The following is a 17,301-nucleotide window of genomic DNA, read 5'->3' as shown; positions in this document are numbered from 1 at the left end:
CGAGTGATGCTGGGAAGAGTCAGCTGCATGTGATTTCCCAAATGTTCATACATCCATATAACAACTACATATGCATAACTGTGTTTATGTTTAGTGATGTATCAGAAACTGATGCATTCAAAATGTCATCACCATTGACTGGGAGATTGGGACCTTTGCTATTACTATTATTTTATTGAAATTTACTTTTGAGAATTTTTATCCTTGACTTCATTAAAAAATAAACTCACAACAATTATCCTTTCCAGAGAATCATTCACTCAAGAGCTGCTAGCAAATTTAAAGAAGGTAGACTCCAATACAGAGGAGCTGAAGAAAGCCATTTCTTTGGACATTCAAAATATTGGACTGCATTACTTCAAAGATGTCATCAAGGAAATAAATACCTGTCTGGATAGGAATGATAACATCTTGAACCTCAAGTGAGTGAATTCCATAATGTTTCTTGCTCTTTTATTTTGTAACCAATGAATGCCTAATGTTGTGAGTGACTAATGTATTCTTTATTCCTAGACAATGATTAAGCACCAGTCTGATAAGCAAGAGGGTAGGACTCGAACCTTAACCAAGGCACGGAATTTTACATTCATTTCTTTGAAATTATTTGTTTATTTTAAATTCTTAAACTTGTTTTATTTTCAGACAAAAGGAAATTAATGAAGAAGAAAAAATATTGTCCAATGAATTGAAACAAGTAGAGCAAAGGATATTTGACTTGAGCATTGGGAAAACGAATCTGACAAAAAAGACAGCCCTTCACTATAAGCCTTTGGAAACCTACCATGTTAATTTACCAGAGGTTAGTTGTAACTATGAATACTACTTACATACTGTTAAACTAAGCCAATTGGAAATTTTTCGCCGATAAGAAACCTTATTTTAAATATTAGTTTTACTGCCTTTAAAATTTTGAAAGGAAAAAAAATCGTATGACGTTCGTATTGTCGCTATGATTTCCATGTTTGATTTCATTAAATTATTTAAAGTGATTCATAAGTATGTGAAATTAATTTCGAATTATCCTTTCCAAAATCAAAAATAAATCCTTTAAAATAACAATTTTTTCCCTTCAGAGTATCTGTGCATTTGATGATTTCTTACTTAAGTCAGGCGGTCACAGTGGAGGTTGGAAAGCTGAGGATCATCAAATGTTCCTCCACTTGAAGAACAAATATAAAACCGAGCAGGTGGCTGAAATGTTGCATAGCAAGTTACCAGGTAGGTACCAATATGATCTTTTATTGCACTGGTATTTCCACTTTTTTTTATTGTTTTGATGTAGGTACCAAATTGTATTAAGTCAAAAGAAAGACTGTTAAAAATATTAGTTATGTGATAGAAAAACCCCCTGTAACAATCGAGAATAATTCTCGATTTCCAACCAAGTCTTGAGAAAGCATTAAGGTAAGAATAAAAAGTCACAGCAATTAGACATCCTTATCTCTCTTTCTGGAAGGTATAATCAGACCAATAATCAGAGAGATATTAGCAAAATAAACGACAAAATAGGATACTTGGTTGTGATTTGTGAACCTCTTGTATATTTCCAGACATCAGTATTGATCAGATACTAGAACACGACAAGTGGTATGAACAATACACCAGACTACTTCAAGACAAGAAACACACTGTGGAAAAGTGGAAGAGTTCTCGCAAATCGGGTCGATCCCAGTCAGTGGGAAATATTGAAGAAATTATGAGAACAGAGAGTCTCGATTCGAACCGGAGTACTGGAAGACAAAATGAGTGGAAGAAAACTGATGCAGAAGTTAAAAAGCAAATAGCTGAATGGAAGGTAAATGAACTAAAAATGAGTTTGTAATTTTGTATAGGGAGGCTCAGGATATGTAGATATTATGTTTTAATTTTAAGACCTTCGAAATTTATAAAATAATCTTCAATCGAGTTATTGATAGTAGAACTTGACTGTTAAAAAGCAAATAGCTGAATGGAAGGTAAATGAACTAAAAATGAGTTTGTAATTTTGTATAGGGAGGCTCAGGATATGTAGATATTGTGTTTTAATTTTAAGACCTTCGAAATTTATAAAATAATCTTCAATCGAGTTATTGATAGTAGAACTTGACATGCAGCCTTTGAAGCCTTCAATCTTATTAGAAGGGTAAGAATTTAGATCTACTTTTTTTTTGTCAGAAAATGAAATACTAGGGTGACAGATGTCTTTTAGATCAGGAAGCTCTTCTACAAAACAATTCTGTCACATTTTGAACATGAGAAATGGTATGACAAGACACGTTGTAATTCTTGCGTCGTACTTCTTCCCGCCCACATTACAGGTGGCTGTGGCTGCTGACTTGTAGATAACTTTGTAGGTGTCATTTGGATCTACAGGGGTGGTCTTGGCCGCTGAAACAAGGGAGGAAATGGGGGGTGTCGTACTTCTTCCCGCCCACATTACAGGTGGCTGTGGCTGCTGACTTGTAGATAACTTTGTAGGTGTCATTTGGATCTACAGGGGTGCTCTTGGCCGCTGAAACAAGGGAGGAAATGGGGGGTTGGATGACATTTGCGCTTGAAATGAACTAATTCATGTCGTCGAATTGATCCCTACGGCGACAGCTAGATCTTTGACAGATTCGTATAAGCTTAGCCCATTTTTTGGGGCTCTTTGTCCCTACACCTAAGCCTCAGAGTTGTCTTTTTGTGTATGTAGTTAAGCTGGTTCCTAACTGGTCTTTTTGTGTATGTAGTTAAGCTGGTTCCTAACTGAGGTCGAAAATCCCGGCGATCTTCGATAGCTTTTTCGTTAGGTGTTTTCCATTTACATTAATTTATCTTTCAGAGGTTTGGATAACCCTACGTTAAGTCTCCATGGTAGTAGGAATTTTACATTGGAGAATTTTTGTCACGTCACTATATCATTCTTTTACCTTCGTCGCACAAGTATCCCGTAGCACAGCACTTGTCTAAACTGTAGACCTTCGAAATTTATAAAATAATCTTCAATCGAGTTATTGATAGTAGAACTTGACTTTACTCATCCATGGCAAAGAAAATGACTAATTATGTATTTATTTGTATGTACTTTTTGTATTATTTGTCTGAAGAACATGGGAAAATCCTAGGTCTTGTTCTCAATAAGTTGAATTATTGTTTCAGCTCGCCAAGGCTTTGAAATTAAAAGAAGAACAAGCTCAAAAGAGACAACAAGAAGAAAAGAAACGTGCAATGGAAAAGGAGAAAAAAGAAATGAAGGTAATTTCATTTTAACTATATCCTTAGACAATATGAACTTTGAACAATATGTGAACATATGAAAGAAGATAGGTAAAAGGGCTTTTTTAAGAGGTTTGTAGAGGTAACAAAGGAAGTCTTATGGTCCCGAAATCTTATCTATTTAGGATAAATTTCGCCGCGGCGCGGTAATCGACCCCGCGATTTAGCACTTACGAGGCAGGTTACCTTCCAAACTAACTAGACTGGGTCTTCATCATATTATTACAGCTGATGGAGAAACAAAAGGTGAAGCAATACATCAATTCCAAATTGGAAGCCCAACTTCAGGAAAAAGAAGAGTACAGAAATATGAGAGAGGAAGAGAAAAAGAACAAGTCAAAGAAAGCCAACATCATGATCCAAGTGTACAGGTACAATTTATTTATTTTTAAATGGGTTTAATGCCACTGTATTACTGCTAAAAAATTTACTGACGAAGATTTTAGCCTCCATCATTTTATTGTTAACAAGGTGGATTGAAAGGAAATTTTTGAAGCCATAGATTTAAAGTGTTTCAAAAAATGTATTTTGAGCTGGACAATAAAGTCCATTTGTTGCTTGCTATCGGGATTGAGGTGAAAGTCAGCAGGTGCCCTCTTTCAATCGCCCACCAGAATAGCTTCCTATCTTGATTTACTTCCTAAAGTAACGAGCTACTCTCTGTAGAATCGAACTCCCAGGAGTGACAAAGCTTCCCGTTCTTTCAGAAAACAAGACGAAAAACGGCTCCGTGAAAAACTCGACCGTAAACAACAGTTCGTTCTCAAAGAACTGGAGAATATCGAGCGCCTGAGACGAGTGAAAAGTGAGGTGAACGTAGGGCGTGATCCACGACGCGTTCAAAAACCTACGTGCGGGTGGAAAAACAAAATATCTGGAGAAGCTGAGGAGAGCGGCGAGTCGACCCGAGATGTCACGTTCATAACGCATGTACCACACTTTTTTTTTTTTTTTTTTTTTTTTTTTACGTGATACAACTTGCCCCGTGCTCAGAAAATACGCTTATGTACGTCATAAAAAAATATCACCTTAAAAAAATACGCTCTTGAAAATCGTTTATAAAAATACGCCATACAATGGCGCCAGATTTCAAAAAATTAAAATCAAATTATCAAAAGGGCATTTGTCCTTTTCCTTTGTCCATTTGTATTCTTTTCATTCTGTGGAATACTTTTGTACCTTGTTATCAGAGATTTATCTTTATAACTGTTTTCCTTTGGATCCTGTTGAGTGGAGAACCAGTTCAATCCGTGAATCTTATTCGTAAGTACCTACCTGCAAAATGTCCTGGTTGAGAGGTCTTGAAAAGATTTGTTTCCATGGTGACAGGGTGTGATTGTTTTCTACGGTAACTCTGAACTGAACTAAAGCCAAAAATCAAGTTTATTAAACTCTTAGCTCTAATCAGGCTATAAGCGAACTTGCCTGTTTGTCAATTTCAATTAGCTCCTCAATTATTGTCCTCACAATGCTGTACAAGTGTACCCTTGATTAGTCAGCAGTGTGTTATGTCCGAGTTAGTAGGGCCTGTAAGTAACCATGGTAAGGATTGAGCTTTAGTTTTCTTGTTTAGTTATCAGGCCATAACTCAAAGGTGCTGTAATGTCACATCTTGAGCCAAAGAAATAAAGGTTTCTTTAGAGAGCTTTTTTGTCTCTTTTTAATGCTGTGTTACTTTTAGAAATATTTGCCTGGAAATGTACCACACTTGTAAGTATTGAGGAAAGAAATAGGTAGGATACTAAACTAGTAGGTATTGAATGTGGAATAGAGTAATAGGGAGGGAGAGGGAAATACCTCCTTGGGGAAGGACCAGAGTTTGTTTCGAGAGAAAAGGATGGGGAACAATGGTAATAGAGGGACGTACGAAAAAATAGACTACAGAGAGAAATATTGGAAAAGTAACTGGGAAAATGGAGGTAAAATGAAAATAAAAAAGAGAAAAGATAATACAATTGAGACCATAGTTTCATTGATGAGAAAATTTTCTTTTAGTTTTAATAATTTTTATCTATTTCAATTTTATTTCACAGAAAAGTTCCTGATTGGAGACAAGATGTAAAGTTTGAGGATCAAATAATACTGTAAAGGTTGACATGCAAGTACCAAGTCTATCTCAGCTATTTCCATCAGGAGCTTAGGATATTATGATCTCTACTTTGATGTAATGCACATAAAACTTGAAGTAAAATTACCTATAGATATGGCTAATCTTGAGAAAAATCTACCAAAATTACTTTTTCTCACCACATAATTATAATCTTGATGTTTACTGTGTAAATAAATAACTTTTTCTCGGTTTTCAATAGAGTTATCTCAGTTTTTCTTTTTTTTCCCCACTCTTACTTAAACCCATATTCTTAAAAGCTTTCCAAGCAGAAAAAATAGGGTGATGAGACGACTGGAAACCACAAGGGTAATGGTTTATTCTGGATCAACCTCAACATTCGGATGAGGGCAATTTGACATCAACTTCAAGAATAGAACAGCAGATTAGCTGAATTGTATGCAAAAATGCTGGAAAATTGTCACAAATTCAGCCTCTTCCTTCAAAGACTTCTTCGGTTCAGTTCCTCTTCCTCTTCTTTAGTTTTAAGCATAGTCCACACTGACATCAGAGTTGTTATCAAATCTCATAGCTGGGTGATAAGAGTCGACTTCCTCGTCTTCATCTTCCTCATGAGAAGAATCTTCTTCCTCTTCATTGTCATCTTCCTCCTCCTCATCCTCCTCTTCTTCTTCTTTTTTTTTTTTTTTTTTTTTTTTTTCTCCATTCTTACTTAAACCCATATTCTTAAAAGCTTTCCAAGCAGGAAAAAATAGGGTGATGAGGCAAGACTGAAAACCACAAGGGTAATGATTTATTCTGGATCAACCTCAACATTGAAATGAAGACAATTTGACATCAACTTCAAGAATAGAACAGCAGATAAGCTGAATTGTATGCAAAACTGCTGGAAAATTATCACAAATTCAGCCTCTTCCTTCAAAGACTTCTTCGGTTCAGTTCCTCTTACTATTCTTTAGTTTTAAGCATAGTCCACACTGACATCAGAGTTGTTATCAAATCTCATAGCTGGGTGATAAGAGTTGACTTCCTCGTCTTCATCTTCCTCGTGAGAAGAATCTTCTTCCTCTTCATTGTCATCTTCCTCCTCCTCATCCTCCTCTTCTTCTTCATTGGTCTAGAACATAGAAGGAAAAATGATAACAAAAGTCAGATGGGAAGTGGTCTAGAACAGAGAAGGAAAAATGATAACAAAAGTCAGACATGGGAAGTGGTCTAGAACAGAGAAGGAAAAATGAACAAAAGTCAGATGGGAAGTGGTCTAGAACAGAGAAGGAAAAATAATAACAAAAGTCAGATGGGAAGTGGTCTAGAACAGAGTAGGAAAAATAATAACAAAAGTCAGATGGGAAGTGGTCTAGAACAGAGCAGGAGAAGTGATAACAAAAGTCAGATGGGAAGTGGTCTAGAACAGAGAAGGAAAAATAATAACAAAAGTCAGATGGGAAGTGATCTAGAACAGAGAGAAGGAAAAGTGATAACAAAAGTCAGATGGGAAGTGAATTTGTTGGGTAGGTAAAGTTTTTTTTTTTCTCTCTCTCTCATACCTATGTAGGTACTTATGCCAGGGCTTGGCAGTGCAATAGTCCTAAACAAAAATGGATGTGGCACAAAAGGGATCACAGTTCCTCTTCCTCTTCTTTAGTTTTAAGCATAGTCCACACTGACATCAGAGTTGTTATCAAATCTCATAGCTGGGTGATAAGAGTCAACTTCCTCGTCTTCATCTTCCTCATGAGAAGAGTCTTCTTCCTCTTCATTGTCATCTTCCTCCTCCTCATCCTCCTCTTCTTCTTCATTGGTCTAGAACAGAGAAGGAAAAATGATAACAAAAGTCAGATGGGAAGTGGTCTAGAACAGAGCAGGAGAAGTGATAACAAAAGTCAGATGGGAAGTGGTCTAGAACAGAGCAGGAGAAGTGATAACAAAAGTCAGATGGGAAGTGGTCTAGAACAGAGCAGGAGAAGTGATAACAAAAGTCAGATGGGAAGTGGTCTAGAACAGAGCAGGAGAAGTGATAACAAAAGTCAGATGGGAAGTGGTCTAGAACAGAGCAGGAGAAGTGATAACAAAAGTCAGATGGGAAGTGGTCTAGAACAGAGCAGGAGAAGTGATAACAAAAGTCAGATGGGAAGTGGTCTAGAACAGAGCAGGAGAAGTGATAACAAAAGTCAGATGGGAAGTGGTCTAGAACAGAGCAGGAAAAGTGATAACAAAAGTCAGATGGGAAGTGAATTTGTTGGGTAGGTTTTTTTTTTTTTTTTTTTTTTTTTTTTTTTTTTTTCCTCATACCTATGTAGGTACTTATGCCAGGGCTTGGCAGTGCAATAGTCCTAAACAAAAATGGATGGTGGCACAAAAGGGATCAGGAAGAGACTGCCTTATCATAATAATAATAATAATAATATGCCAAGCTCACACTTAGAGATTAAAGTTGATCCAATAGAATCCAAATAGTTTAACTCCATTCTCAAAGGGGGGTCCTGAGTATTAACCTTTGAAATTATAAATACTTACCTCAATAGCTGTCTTTCCTATTGGTGTCAAATCACAGTCTTTCTGACAAATGCCATTGAGCTGAAAAGGTAAACAAAGGAAATGTCAGTATATTAGGTGGCTATTGAAACTAGTGAAATAACTACTACCTACTTACTTACATATTGTTTTACATAATAATCATTTGGTCTGTGTGAAATACCTACTCAAGAGCTTAGGATGTAAATTAATGAACCATGTTACACTACAAATTGTCCCTAGTTGCCTTGCAGATTGAGATACTAGTTCAGTGAACTATAGAACTCACTCAGGAAAAGGGAACCTATGGGGCCCCTAAAGAGTCCGTCAGGTCCAAAATTTCATGGACAAATTTCCTTGTTATTTTTGCCAAACTTAATCAAAGTCAAACTGTTTACCGTTGCAAAAAGATGCAAATAAAACACTATTCAACTAGGATGGAGATTGGGAACTACTTGCAGCTTGATGTGGGAATAAATAATAAATATGTTGTTGTCAAATGTCAAGGAACTTGACCACTAGGCTATTCTCCTTAAAAATAATAAATAAATGCTGTTTCATTGTGTTATTATATCACGACTTTGGTGCTCACTGCAGCATTGTAGGATTTTCCAAATATCTCAAGAACCCAGCACCTATGTTTACCTAACATGCTGAACGAACCAGTCACTATGCGCATTTACATCATACATAGCTACTCATTTTCCTCACGAGGCTGAGTGGGCCCTGGAACAGCCAGTCACGGAAACAATCATTTGCATGATACAAATTTTTTGACCCCCCCCCCCTGCTGGGACTCAAACCCGGGTCTCCCGAGAGCAAGACGAGCGCAGTGACCACTACGCTAAAGGAGCTCACCTTGAGGTGGGAATAACCCACTAGGTTGAGAATCTTGGGACGAGGTAGACTGAGTATGAGAGGAACTGATGCCACTGGTAGCTTGAGAGGTGCTGGTGGTAGATGGAGATACGTCGTGATTGGATACAGCTGAACCCAGGAGAAGTCTGGAACTTTAGAAATAAATCCAGTAAAATAGACTCAGTAGACAACATTAATAGACTCAGTTACAACAAGAGAAAGTGCAGTAAAAAATGTATATTTCAGTTTTGAATTAACAATAGATTTGAGGCAAAAATATATTAGTTGACTTTTCCTTTACTTGGATAAAGTACACAACAAAAGAAGAAGAAAAAAGATTTCAAAAAAGGCACTGAAACAACGGAGGTTTTATCGTCCCGAAATCAAAGAGAAAAGGAGGACAGGATAGGAGAAAGCCAGCCGTTCCGAGAACGAATCTTATTTCTTCACTGTTTAGGATAAAGTTCGCCCCGGGTGGAACTCGATCCTGCGACCTACCGCTTACAAGGTAAATGAAGGGCTTTTTTCACTTACGTTGAAGGAGATATTTTAGGTTTAACTCTTTCCTCGTCAATTTCTTCTTCACTCTCAGACTGATCGCGATCTGCTTTGATTAAAGCATACCTGAAACAATAGACAAACGTATATTTTTCACGTTGAATCTTTTGTTGGAAAGAACAAATATCTTTTGGAGACCATTCATTTAAAAAAAAAGGCAGATCTAATAATCTGATTGACGTTTTTTTCATAAATAGCATTTGACATGGTGTTTGCCATTATTATCCCACAAATGGCTCACTTTTCCCGAGGATGGTCATTCTTCAAAACCATGATGACTACCCATGGCAAAACTACATAACTCTGCGAATGGGAGAAAAAAAAGTACCTAGATACTTCTTATCTAAATAATAATTTGATTCACGTTTTTTCATAAAGACGTTTTTTTTCATATGGTATTTGCCCTTATTTCCAAAATGGCTCACTTTTTTCCGAGCACGGCCATTCTTCAAGACCATGATGACTACTCATGGCAAAACTACATAACTCTGCAAAGATCACTAATTTATTGTTAAACGTTTTGTTTTAGACTGCTATCTACATACCTTCTCCAAGGCAGTCGCTTGCACTGGTTATAACAATCACCAATCCAATCTTTGGTAACAATTTTTCCGTTTAAACTTTGCACAGAACGACACTTGGGTGTGTTGGGGAAAGCACACCTGAAAAAGAAAAGAAAAATAACTCCATTATTTTTTAGAACATTATTCACACTGAAATGATAATTAATTCTGTGATATGTATTCTTATTTTTTTCAAATTAATTGCTTGGGTAGGTACCTGCTAAAGGGGTCAATGCATGCAGGGATGGGACACCAGTGGTACGATTGATGGAAATAAAGTGTTGAAAAATTTCTCCTTCTAGGTCTCAGTGGATCTCCCAGTTTAGTAGAATACGGAGGTGCCTCATTCTTGGAACCAATCGCTAACAAATCCAAAATTTACGACCTCAAAGATTTAATCAACGTAACGCAGACAAAGCCAACTTTCGCCGTTGGGGCTGGAGCAGGCTCTTGGCGCTTTGCGGGAACAAACTGTGAGGGCGTCTTTGATGTGACGGTTGCAAATGAAAAATCTTGCCAAAACGGAACTCGGATTGCTAAAATCACCAACAGAGAAGTGATTGATGTTTTACAACCGGCCAGTGAAGATACAACGTTCGCTTTACTTGCCAGTTTATATTGCAGTCAAGGACTTGAAGGAAAGGTAAGTATGTACACTAGTAGGGATGAAAAGCTATCGCCGTCGCCAGTCGAACTTTGAGTGCACAGCAGTGCTTCAGGCCAAGTTCCAGTAAACACACCTCTTGGGCTGTTTCTCATTCCTCGGATTGCTAAAATCACCAACAGAGAAGTGATTGATGTTTTACAACCGGCCAGTGAAGATACAACGTTCGCTTTACTTGCCAGTTTTTATTGCAGTCAAGGACTTGAAGGAAAGGTAAGTATGTACACTAGTAGGAATGAAAAACTATCGCCGTCGCCAGTCGAACTTTGAGTGCACGGCAGTGCTTCAGGCCAAGTTCCAGTAAACACACCTCTTGGGCTGTTTCTCATTTGATAAAGTTCGGGGACCCGCGACCCAACGGTAACGCTTACAAGAAAAGAGAGCTATACCCTCCGAGCTAACTAGGATTTCGCCTTGATGTCAAAACTTACCACATCTGTCGAGATCACTGTTCCTACTGAGATCAGGGGTGGTGTCAGATCTTTGAACACGAGCCATTCGAAATACAAGAGATTAATAAGTGGAGAAATACCAATGGAAAACAGATAGTTGTCAGAAAATAAGAGTTTGCACCTTAATGACTGTTGGGGGTTGAGTGGACTTGAACACATTACATGCCACTAGGTACACTCCATTTGTCAAGGGTCTAAGTTTACCTTGCCTTTAGGATCAATTGAGTATGAAGAAAAACAGGTAAAATGTGTTTTGATGACACCCAATAGATCAATCAGTCTAATGTTGAGTAAATTGTCAATGTTTACCATGACTTACCATTTCTTGGCATAAATTTCAAATTGTAAATTAATTCAACAGCAGGAACCAAGAACGCCAGTGTTTTGCCCGATCCTGTCTTAGCAGACCCAACCAAATCCCTTCCTTCCAGCAGAGGAGGAATGGTACGGGCTTGGATTTCTGTCATTTTGGTGAAACCCATGTCTGCTATGGCTTTCAGGGTATTCTCACATACTTTGCCTTTGAGTGCTTCAAACTGTGTGCTGCTTAGAATTTCAAGAGCAACATCAGATCCAGGTACTGAAAAAAAATAATAATAATAATAATAATAAAATAAAATAAAAAATAAATGTAAATCAGAGGTATAAATGTGGTTGCATTTCATTTTAGTGTGAAGGTAAATAAAATAATGTGGTTACTTGTGTCTTTGACACTTTGATATAAAGAATCAAATTCATAATATAGTATAATAAATTATGTCTTATTTAGACAGTCAAACAAGGCTATTAGTAGGTACCTACTCAGTTAGTGATTTCTTGTGTCTGTACACTTTAATATGAAGAAATTGGTATTTACTTACACTGGACCTCTACAGCATTGGTTTGATCTTCATCTTCATTGGCATCAGAGTCTTTTTCAGCTGGTTTGGATTTTTCTGAAATTAAACAAAATGAGCAAAAATAATTGGAGGGGAAAAAGCTTGATGCGTACAACTTTGATAGTTATAGTTCTTTGTTGTATTAGGGTAGTGGGCAGGTAACTTACATGGTTTCTACGAGCAAAATATACTTGATGGACTTGCCCATCAAAATTGCATGAGGTTACTTGACATGTTTCAGTTAGTGTTGGTCAACCATAAGAGTAGAAACAAACAAACAAACCATAAGAGTAGAAACATACAAGTGTTGAACATTTGATAAGGTCAGCACCATAGATGGTTTTCTTACCTTTCGACTGCAATATTTTCAACTTTTTCTTTTCTCTCTTGGTTATCTTGTTCATCAAGTGTTTTTCCGTGTCTTTAGACATTTTGAGAAGCTAAAGCTTTCAATATTTCATCTAAAAGTAGTCTACCCTGTGAGCTGTAAAGGGTACTAGGTGATGGTCTTCCCAGTATCCAAGAGGGACTAGCCTAAAGGTTTTGGTTCAACAATGGAAGGTGCTATCAATGGGGATTTCACAGAGCCAACCAGGAAGCAGAAAATGAAGACTTCACTCAAATTTAAATGAAATTAATAATTATTTAATTAACAATTTAATTATTTTTTAAAAATATTTTTTGAGGAAAGTAAAACCAAAACCACACGACTCACACGAGTTGAAGTTGAAATAAAAAGATAAACAAAAACACGTGTTTGTGTCGTGAACGTATTTTTTTCAAGTAGATGAGCGTATTTTTATTAGATGATCGGAAATGGAAAAAAAATCGTTCTAATGAGCCAGTTGCACCACTTTTTTTAATAAATAAAGTAAAAAATCACGTCAACTCAAGAAATTAACTGAAAAAGGGCGATAAATTCAAATGAAAACGTTAATATTTATTTTTCAACATATCAATAACATAAATAAATTTTATTGGTGACAAGCATTTTATTACATAGATATGAGTAGGTACCTACCTAGATAAGTATTTTGTTCTCTTTTTTCTCGAATCTACAATGGCTTATCAACCCGATGTATGGTGGTGGCTATGTTAAGATAAGCTGTGTAAGATACAGTCTCTGCATTTACATCATAGTGATAATGGCCTCCCTGATTGTGGTGATTGAAACTGTGGAAGTGTTGAAGTCTTAGGTCAAGTCCTTCCTGTAATAAATAGTAATAAAAACAGAGGTGAGGAAAGAAAGAGATAGAGGGGCCACTATTTCTATTTTTCACGAGGTTTGATTGAGAGAAAGGAGAACATGGATAAAATTCGCCTCAAGGGGGGGATTGGACCCGCGGCTTGGCGCTTACAAGGAAGACGCGCTACCAATCAAGCTAACTAAGCTGGCTGGATGGATAGGAGAAAGAGAAAGCCAGCCGTTCCGAGAATGAACCTAATCTGTTTATCCCCTTACGGGAACCATCACAAGGCAGGAGCGGTACCCTCCAAGCTAATTACGCTGGCTACGCTTTATGTTCCTGATGAGGATGACTCTAATGATAGCAAAGATGGCAAAACAAATGGCAACAAACATACTGACAAAACCAAAGATGTCAGACCAAGTACAAGTGAGAAAAAAGATGGCAAGGGAGAGAAGAAGAAAGATTCACAAGGATCAGAAAAGAAAAAAGATTTACAAGGGTCTGATAAGAAAAAAGATTCTAGCAAGAAAGAAGCGGATTCTCAGAGAAGCAATGACTCCAAAGCTAGACATGACCTTTCTAAGAAACCTCAAAACCCTCAGACTCCCACTGCCTCTGTGTCTGGCACTTCCAGAAAACGAACGAAACCTTTCAGTAAACTTCTGGAAGGAGTGACATTCGTGATTAGTGGATTTGAAAACCCACTGCGAAGCGACCTTAGAAATCAAGCACTGGAAATGGGAGCATACTATAAAGCTAACTGGGATGGAAGTTGTACTCATCTTGTGTAAGTTTCTTCTCTGTTCTACCATTTAGCAGGTACCTACCCAAGCAATTAATTTGAAAAGAAAAAAAAAAAAAAAAAGAATACATATCACAGAATTAATTATCATTTCTATGCAAAATACGAACCTGCACTGGTTAAATTGAACGGATGCGAAGTCAGATTAGGGCATTCAGTGAAACTGACGGACACCTCTTTGAAGTATTTGCCAAGTCCTTGGTTCAATACTGAAACAAAAGTAATAAATTAGCTGGAAAAGTTGAAGGGAAGAAGGATAGAAACGAAAATGACCGCTCAAATCACTAAAAAAAAAAGTTTTGATAGAGAGAACTGGTAACTGCAAAAGTCTTATCGTCCCGAAATCGAATAGAGAAGGAAGACAGGATAGGAGAAAGCCAGCAGTTCTGAGAACGAACATCATCCGTTCAGGATAAAATCCGCCCCAGGCGGGAATCGAACCCGCGGCTTACCGCTTACAAGGCAGACGCGCTACCAACCAAGCTAACTAGACTGGCTGCTCAAATTAAAAGTAGGTACTCATACTAACCACTAATAACGTCATCCACGGGTGGAACAAATAGATCTCTACGATCTATGCTCAACTGGTCCAATTTTAAAACTGCCATGTTGCAATATAATAGAGGTAAGTAGTTTTCACTGGCACTGACTTAGCGTAAAAAGTATAAGTACCTAAGATTATTTTTTACTCAAAATATCGTAATTTTGATTCGAATATACTGAGGAGTAATCGCGTCAACCGAATAAGGAGATGACCGGACTATTATCAATATTTTTTCCTATTGTTAGTGATAAAGAGATAAAAGTGTAAACCTGTAAACAAACACCTCTAATACAACGTTCTATCAATACTGAAGTACACGTAATAACAGAGCAGAGAGTACGCTAATAGGTAGTAATATATGTAAGTACCGGACTCACATGCTGGCAGCTAATTACCTACGAAGTTCAGTTCGGGTGGGGTAGGTACCTAGTGCTATTACTGGTGAAAGTATTCCACGACGATATTTTGCTAGAGCTCTTATGTTTAAGTAAAAGTTGGAATTAGCTAGCTAGATAGGAACTTCGATATGAATAAATAAATACCTATGTGCGAGACGTAAAATGCCTGCAGCCGCGTCTAGTCATTAGCCCGTTCTTAATAGTGTTCTTACGTAATCAAAGAAGAAAGAAGGTACACCGATAATCCGATAAATACTCGTATGTATTATAATTGCGTCCCATTGTGGAGTAAAAAAGGAAAAGAAATTAAAGATAGATTAATCAAAAGCACAAAAAAATACAGAAGCTACCTACCTACAAATTCGTGGCCCTTTTTTAAAAGAGGCTGCTACAACCGCTACAACTCTCAATTCAAAATGGCGGTTTTATATAGGAGCGTATTTAACAAAAAATTGATAAGAAAATACGCTTATTTTGTCTCCTTCCATTGGCGGGAAATTTCAAAAGTTATGGTTGACTGGTTGAAGGCGAAAAAGGAAACTGGAGTTTTTGAACTTTTTGATTTTTGTAGATTTTTTCAGTTCTGATGGAGATTCCCTAATTTATCCCAGCTCAGAATTCAATGGCGCCAATCAAGTTTGCCCGTGTTGTGAGTTACAGCAGCGAAGATCCTGTAAGTTTTCTTGAAATAACAGGATAGGTTGGAATACACCAATACAGGGACCATAGGACTACTTTAGAGGAGCTTTGGCAATTTGGCATCAGATTTGACAATTTTACTAAAACAGTAGTTACCTAGATGACAATCAGCTATAAATTAATGTTCAAAACTTGTGTCATAACAGGAGAATAGCCTAGTGGTCAAGTTCCTTGACATTTGACAACAACATATTTATTATTTATTCCCACATCAAGCTGCAAGTAGTTCCCAATCTCCATCCACTAGCTCTACTCTCCTTCAGTCTCCAAGATCTCAGTCTGTAGATCCATATGATGGGGACACTGACATAGATGAAAGTCCAGAGTTCAGTGGCAAGTTACCAGCCGGTCGATTTAGCAACATGTTCAAAGATTTGAGTTTCTTGGTCCACTCTAGTCTGGGAGAGTCTATGCAGAATAAACTCTTCCGATATATTACAACTTATGGAGGGTAAGTGTGTTATAATTAAGCTGGGATTTACAATGACATGTTACCTTCGGAAATTCTTGGAGGTTGATTGGACCGTAGGCGAGACTCCGAAAATTTGGAGCTTGGTCTGGTGTCTCATTGTTTTTCTAATTAAAATTGATGGTCGCTCAAATAAATTACTTGAGAGTCTTCTGCCATAACGTTAATTTTACTAATACATACTACTGTAATACTGATTTTACTGTATTAGTAATACTTTAGTAATATTCTCCCTCTGCTTCTTATCTACAGGTATTGTTCCTGTGAAGGACAAAGCAAGTACACCCCAATACCAAAGCCAAGTCAGGATGAACATTTTGATTATGTTCTTGCAGACACACTAGATCGTGATGAAAAGGTATGCACTATTTTCTGTAGTAGGAGAAGTTTTTTTTGAGAGGAGTGGGAGAAATAGCAGTATATTATCTTTTCAAGCGACAATGAGAACAAAAATCAACGAACGATTCAAACATTCAAAACATGCTTCACATTCACACATTCTAAAGAGTATCTCAGCATAGGAGCATCATAGTCAGTACACGTTCTTTGTTCTAAGGCGTCCTACATTCTCACTATTTAACACGCATCCAATTCCATACCAAAATAGATGTGGTTGGGTAAGTAATACCCTTTCATACATGTAGCGGTGTAAGGTGCCCTGCGTAGTGTTCTTACTGTATCTTATCCCGACGCAGTGGGATTTTTATCCCTTTTCAGGGATTTTTCAGGTCTGACTGGGATAAAAATGAATTTAGGGATTTTAAGGGATTTTTAACAATTTTAAGTGATAATAATTTTTATTCATCTAATAAAAATACATTAATTATTTAAAGTCAATATTTAAGGGTATTTGAGTGAAATTTCGAGTGTATGGCCGCCATACACGCCTTATATGGACGCTACGCCACTGACTAAAATACATACCCAAGCTTGATGTTGTTGTTCCATCTGAGTCAGTTCTGCTTCATCACTAGCAGACCCAGACACTTTGAACCATAGAGGATCTACAACTTTGGGTTTTAGTTCCGGGAACAATGGAAGATGCATTCTGTCGGCTCAGCTAACTGACAAGCTAAATATGATGGTGAAAACTTGAGGCAAGTAGAATGAAACTGAGGCCTCTTCCAATCAACTCTATGCTGGGCTTTAGATTCTTGTTCTTTTTCCAAGAGTTTCTTTTTTTATTTATGGAGCTAATTCAAAAGTCAAAAAAAAAAAAAATCCCAAAAACTTGAAATTTCAAATTTTTATAATTTGAATTTATTTGAAATTTGCCGCCACAAAAATACAAATAAAAGGGTCCGTTCACATCGTCGTTCTATAGGTGTAGAACAGTGCTTCCCAAAGTTGTCGCTGCCGCGGCACACTTCTCAAACTCCAATCTTTCCGCTGCATCGTTATTTGGTT

At 37.2% G+C, this 17,301-nt stretch overlaps 2 protein-coding genes and 2 long non-coding RNA genes across 4 annotated transcripts in view; all 4 read right to left on the bottom strand.

Annotated features, from left to right (window-relative positions):
- Positions 1–12,509, bottom strand: part of LOC103507420 (probable ATP-dependent RNA helicase pitchoune) — a 54,122-nt gene extending 41,613 nt beyond the window's left edge. Inside the window, exons 1-3 of the mRNA XM_026822226.1 lie at positions 12,142–12,509; positions 11,775–11,849; positions 11,393–11,494 (exon numbers count right to left, since the gene is read on the bottom strand). Of these exons, the coding sequence (XP_026678027.1) occupies positions 11,393–11,494; positions 11,775–11,849; positions 12,142–12,223 (259 nt within the window). The 5' untranslated portion in view covers positions 12,224–12,509. The remainder of the gene's footprint in view (positions 1–11,392; positions 11,495–11,774; positions 11,850–12,141) is intronic.
- LOC113466649 lies at positions 2,390–2,940 on the bottom strand. The gene is made up of 2 exons (XR_003390990.1): positions 2,892–2,940; positions 2,390–2,491 (listed from the first exon to the last, which is right to left on the bottom strand). It is a non-coding gene; the product is annotated as an uncharacterized LOC113466649 (long non-coding RNA).
- Positions 5,406–17,127, bottom strand: LOC103507267 (anaphase-promoting complex subunit 15B). Its single transcript, XM_008471722.3, has 4 exons — positions 16,819–17,127; positions 7,823–7,882; positions 6,934–7,108; positions 5,406–6,247 (listed from the first exon to the last, which is right to left on the bottom strand). The coding sequence occupies exons 1-3, from the start codon at positions 16,939–16,941 to the stop codon at positions 6,953–6,955; spliced, it is 339 nt and encodes a 112-aa protein (XP_008469944.1). The 5' UTR covers positions 16,942–17,127; the 3' UTR covers positions 5,406–6,247; positions 6,934–6,952.
- LOC113466655 lies at positions 8,255–9,943 on the bottom strand. Its single transcript, XR_003390992.1, has 4 exons — positions 9,781–9,943; positions 9,212–9,301; positions 8,678–8,829; positions 8,255–8,280 (listed from the first exon to the last, which is right to left on the bottom strand). It is a non-coding gene; the product is annotated as an uncharacterized LOC113466655 (long non-coding RNA).
- Positions 17,128–17,301: the final 174 nt, after the last annotated feature.

Source organism: Diaphorina citri, unplaced genomic scaffold, assembly GCF_000475195.1.
Source record: "Diaphorina citri unplaced genomic scaffold, Diaci psyllid genome assembly version 1.1 scaffold15, whole genome shotgun sequence".
Classification (NCBI taxonomy): domain Eukaryota; kingdom Metazoa; phylum Arthropoda; class Insecta; order Hemiptera; family Psyllidae; genus Diaphorina; species Diaphorina citri.
This window is presented reverse-complemented; position numbering and strand designations above follow the sequence as displayed.

Excerpts from the sequence above, each read along its gene's own strand:
- LOC103507267 (XM_008471722.3), bottom strand. The coding sequence starts at position 16,941 with ATGCATCTTCCATTGTTCCCGGAACTAAAACCCAAAGTTGTAGATCCT. Across the intron at positions 7,883-16,818 it reads AACAACAACATCAAGCTTGG|CTCAATGGCATTTGTCAGAA; the intron begins GTATGTATTTTA and ends TTACCTTTTCAG. Across the intron at positions 7,109-7,822 it reads TAGGAAAGACAGCTATTGAG|ACCAATGAAGAAGAAGAGGA; the intron begins GTAAGTATTTAT and ends TCTCTGTTCTAG.